Source organism: Aplysia californica, unplaced genomic scaffold, assembly GCF_000002075.1.
Source record: "Aplysia californica isolate F4 #8 unplaced genomic scaffold, AplCal3.0 scaffold01141, whole genome shotgun sequence".
Taxonomy (NCBI): domain Eukaryota; kingdom Metazoa; phylum Mollusca; class Gastropoda; order Aplysiida; family Aplysiidae; genus Aplysia; species Aplysia californica.
The window spans coordinates 101,156-106,669 of NW_004798411.1; the positions used below are offsets into that span (position 1 = coordinate 101,156).

Consider the following 5,514-nt stretch of genomic DNA (forward strand, 5'->3'; position numbering starts at 1 on the left):
GATGACCTAGAAAATATTAGGGATGAGCTAGAATTAATACAGGGATAATCTAGAAAATACCGGGGATTAGCTAAAAAATAATGGGGAATATTCTGGATGACCTAGAAAATATTACGGATGAGCTAAAAAATACTGGGGATGACCTAGAAAATATTAGGGATGAGCTAGAAATAATATAAGGATAATCTAGAAAATAATGGGGAATATTCTTGATGAGCTTGAAAATATTAGGGATGAGTTTAAAAAATAATGGGGAATATTCTGAATGAGCAAGAAAATACTAGGGATGAGCTAGAATTAAAACAGGGATACTCTAGAAAATACAAGGGATTAGTTTAAAAAATAATGGGGAATATTCTGAAAAAAAAATCTGTGTCCAAACCGAGGCTCGAACCCGGACTTTCCGCTTCGGAAACAAGTGCAGATTATCATTTTTATTATTATTTTTAATATTATTAGGCCAAAAGACTAGAATCTAGACAAACGTTGGATCAGTAAAGTAGTAAAGTATTATTATCATTATTATTATTATCATTATTTTAATAGATATTTATTAATATTATCAACATCATCATTTTTATTGTTATCATTTTTAAAGATCATTTTTACTTTTATTTAATTTATTATTATCATTATTATAATTATTCTTATTCTTATTTATTTATTTTTTATTATCATCATTTTATCATAACCGAGGCTTGAACCCGGACATTCCTCTTCGTAGACTGGCGTACACAGTATTATTATCATTATTATTATTATCATTATTTTAATAGATATTTATTAATATTATCAACATCATCATTTTTATTGTTATCATTTTTAAAGATTATTTTTACTTTTATTTAATTTACTATTATCATTATTATAATTATTCTTATTCTTATTTATTTATTTTTTATTATCATCATTTTATCGTAACCGAGGCTTGAACCCGGACATTCCTCTTCGTAGACTGGCGTACTAATCTAGAAAATACTTGGGATGGGCTAGAAAATATTAGGGATGAGCTAGAAAATATTAGGGATGAGCTAGAAAATATTAGGGATGAGCTAGAAATAATACAGGGATAATGTAAACAATACTGGGGATGAGCTAAAAATAAGTGGGGAAAATTCAGGATGAGCTAGAAAATAATAGGAAAATAATAAAGATAATATAGAAAATACTTGGGATGGGCTAGAAAATATTGGTGATGATATAGAAAATATAACGAATGAGCTAGAAACTTCTGGGGATGAGCTAGAAATAATATAGGGATAATCTAGAAAATACCGGGGATTAGCTAAAAAATAATGGGGATGACCTAGAAAATATTCCTGCAGGGAGGGCAGGAGGGGGCCAAAAAAATCTGTGTCTGAACCGAGGCTCGAACCCAGACTTTCCGCTTCGGAGACGAGCGCACTAACCGCTCTGCCACCACAACCACATTATTTGTCATATTATAATTATAATCAATATTATTATTGTTCATATTGTCATTATTATTATCATCATTTTTACAATTATTATTATTAGCATCTTGTTAAAAATTATTGTTATCATTTTTATTACATTTATTTTAATCATTAGTATTAAGTATTAATGTTATTATTATTATTTTTATTATTATAATTTTCATTATTGCTATTACTTTTATTATTATTATTATTGTTAATATCTTTTTTCATTTTATTATTATTACTATCATTATAATTAGTGGTATCGTTTTTATTTTCATCACATTATTATCATGACCATTATCATTTTTATTATTATTGTTATTATATTTTATTATTTTCATATTATTATTAACATATTTTTCTTTAATACCGTACCCAAAAAATAGTATTTTTATTATCAGTATCATTATAATTTTTTTTTTTTTTTATTATCATTATTATTATTATCAAGTCAATATATTTATTAATATTGTTATCACCATTATCATCATTTTTATTATCATATTTTCAATTATTATTGTTATTTTCATTATTAAACTTATTATTATTATCATCATTTTTATTATTATTATTATTATCAACATTTTTTAAAGATTATTGTTATCACTTTCATTTATCATTATTATTTTTATTATCATTATTATCTTTATTATTATTATAATTTTATATATTATGGTGTCTATATTACTACAATACCAATAACCTAAACTATGCCTAAAGGGGTGTAAAAAAACCAGCAACGGTTAAAATGTCAGCGCACCTCCTCCGTCACCGTCTCGGGAGCCTCCATCTCGTGTACGGTGGCCAGGGACGTGTTGGTCTCCTCAATGACCAGCGCGTTGCCGTCCTCATCGGTGATGTGGGAGATCACTGAAACAACACGCTCAGAGTTGCACACACATAGAGTTACACATACATTACACACGTACAGTTATATACACAGACATAGTTAGACATATAGTTACATTCAATGAAACACAATCATAACAAAAGTAATATAGAAATAGGATAATTATAATAGAAATAAAATATAAATATAATAACCATAATACAACTAATAAAATAACAATAACAATAATCAAAATAATGTATAAACATTAAACAACATAAATAATAATACCAAAAAGATAAACCTAGTAAAAATAATACATAATTTCATAATGAAAATAATATAATGTATAATAATAAAAACAACAATAAGAAAAACAAATATAATAAAAATGTAATATTAATTTTAAAAATAAAATATCAAAATAATATTTATAATGCTAAGAATAAAATAACAATTACAATAAAAGTGATCAAAGTAATGTGTAAAATAATAACAATAGAAATAATTATCATAATCTTTAAAATATAAAAAATAAAAACAAAGATAATAACAGAATAATAGTAAAAATTGTTTTTAAAATGATAGCACTATTACATTATATAATATACTCAGCCAAAGTTAAGGAACATTACACTTATAAATAAGTCAGTTAAAAACATATTGTTAAAACTATCAGTTGTGATTATAAATATTCTGTGTTTAAAAAAACTTAATAAAAAAAAAAATTATAATAAATAAATAAATAAACACTTTTTTTTAAAACAGGACTCATTTAAAGGACTACAACTCGAATATCTTTTGGACCAATGTGGACAAAACTTCCAACGGATACAGAGAAAAGTCGACTGTGGGGACGTCCCACTGGGAAATGTAATGTAGCTGATCTAGGAGTCCGGCGGCTCACCCTCTCCCTGCGCATCCTGTATGATGCCCTCCTCCACCATGATCTGGCCCGACTCGCCCGCGTGCACCGCGCTGGGGTCCGCCGTTACTATGGTGATCACATTCTGCCACACAAACAAACAAAGCTCTTTGTTACTCATACTTAAGTTTGCCTTACTCATGGCTTTGACACAATTATTACAAAAATAAAAATAATGAAAACAAGATACAAAAATATTAATTATAATACTAACAGTAAAATAATAATAGTTATCAAAGTAATGTATAAAATAATAACAAAAATAATGATAATAATAATAAATTTCAATAATGATAATAATAACAATAGTGAAAATATATAATGATAACATTAACAAAATATCAAAAATTAATAATGATAACAAGATCACAAATAGTTATAACAATAATATTTATGTTAATAATAATGTCATTTCCTTAGCACATACACCCGCTCTACAGCAAGCTTCAGGCACTTTAAAACTATATCATAATTATTACCCCAGCAGACTCTGAAACGCTCAGTAACATTCTCAGTTTCCTGGGAATCATACAGTGCATGCTGATAATTTAAGCACCCAAACACTAACAAACACAAGTATATCATAATATAAGTGCCCAAAATATGAGAATCCACCCATGTCCATAAATATCCACCTCCCAAATTGTCTTCACACGTCCCCCTGCCCCCCCCCCCCCCTGCCCCCAATGTCCTCACGTGTTCCTCCCCGTCCTCCCCATGCTCCACGATAGTCTCCTCAGTGATCTCCCCCGTCACCGCCCCCATGACTGCGTGGTCCTCCGTGGTTCCCTCCCCTGCGTCCATCACCGCCTCCTGTTGGATGAACTGGTTCAGGGCGATCTTGCCCGCCTCTGGGAAAGGGACAAAAAGCTTTCTTTCAAAAATAATATTAAAAAATCATAATAACAATAATTTTTAAAACTATGATACAAATAATAATAATACAAATGATAAATAATAATAAAAATAATATAATCATAAAAATAATTATAATAATAATAGTCATAATGATAATAATAACAATAATGCTGATGATAATATTAAAATATTAATGATAATAATTAAATGAAAATAATAATGATACTAATAATAATGAAAATAACTATTATTGATAAGAATAATTATTCTAAAAACTTTATTTAAAAATAATAAATATAAATAATAAGAATAAGAATAAGAATAAGAATTTTTAAAAAGCAAATGAAAATGAAAATAATAATAGTTGTGATCAAAAAGATAACAATAACTTAAAAGATGATGATAATAATAATGATATTAATAATAATGCATTATTTTTTAAATTTAATATTTTTAAATCAATAATAATAATCATAATTTTAATGATAATAGTAGTAATAATGATAACAGTAAAGATAAAAACAATATTAATAATTATAATGATGATAATAATAATAAATACAATAAAATGATAATAATAATGAAAATGCGATATTGTTTTATTTTAAAAATTAATAAAAAATAACAATAATAGTAATAATAATAATAACAATAAATATAATAAAGATGATAATAATAATGATAATAAAAATAAAAATAGTAATAATAACAATAACAAAAATGATACTAATAATAATAATAAAAATGATAACATTTATTTTTTAAATGATGATAATAATAACAAAATTAATAATAAAAATGATAATAATAATTTAAAAGATGATAACAATAATAATGGTAATGACAATAAAAATAATAAACATATTAAAATGAAAATAATAATATGAATAATAATAATAATAATAATAAAAATAATAAAAATACTATTTTTTTTACATTTAAAAAATTAATTAATAATGATAACAATAATAATATTTATAGTATTATTAGTAATGATGAAAATAATAATAATGATGATAATAATAAAAATAAAAATGATATTCAAATAATAATAATAATAATAAAAGATATGTGCGCCTGTCTCCGAAGCGGAAAGTCGAGATTCGAGCCTCGGTTTGGACATTGATTTTTTTCGCCCCCTCCTGTCAACCCAGCAGTAATGGGTAATAATAAAAATGATAATAATACATTTTTAAATGGTGAAAAAAAAAAATAATAATAATAAAGATAATAATAATAATAAAAATAATAATGATTTTAAAACAAATTTTAAAAATATGTCAATAATGTGGGTGCCGTGACGGAGGATTAAAGCACTCATTTACAAAGCGGAAAGTCCGGGTTCAAGTCTCGGTTACGATAAAATGATGATAATAATAATAATAAAAATAATAATAATAATAAAAGTACCAATATTTTACAATAAACTAAAAAACAAAAATAATAATAATAAGTATTAT

The 5,514-nt window shown here is 25.2% G+C and overlaps 1 protein-coding gene across 1 annotated transcript in view; it reads right to left on the bottom strand.

Annotated features, from left to right (window-relative positions):
* Nucleotides 1-2,202: 2,202 nt before the first annotated feature.
* LOC101845142 (GA-binding protein subunit beta-1) overlaps nucleotides 2,203-5,514 on the bottom strand; it is a gene marked incomplete at its 3' end in the record, with an annotated part of 11,053 nt that continues 7,741 nt past the window's right edge. Inside the window, 3 exon segments of the mRNA XM_005111882.3 lie at nucleotides 2,203-2,312; nucleotides 3,179-3,281; nucleotides 3,893-4,047. Of these exon segments, the coding sequence (XP_005111939.2) occupies nucleotides 2,203-2,312; nucleotides 3,179-3,281; nucleotides 3,893-4,047 (368 nt within the window).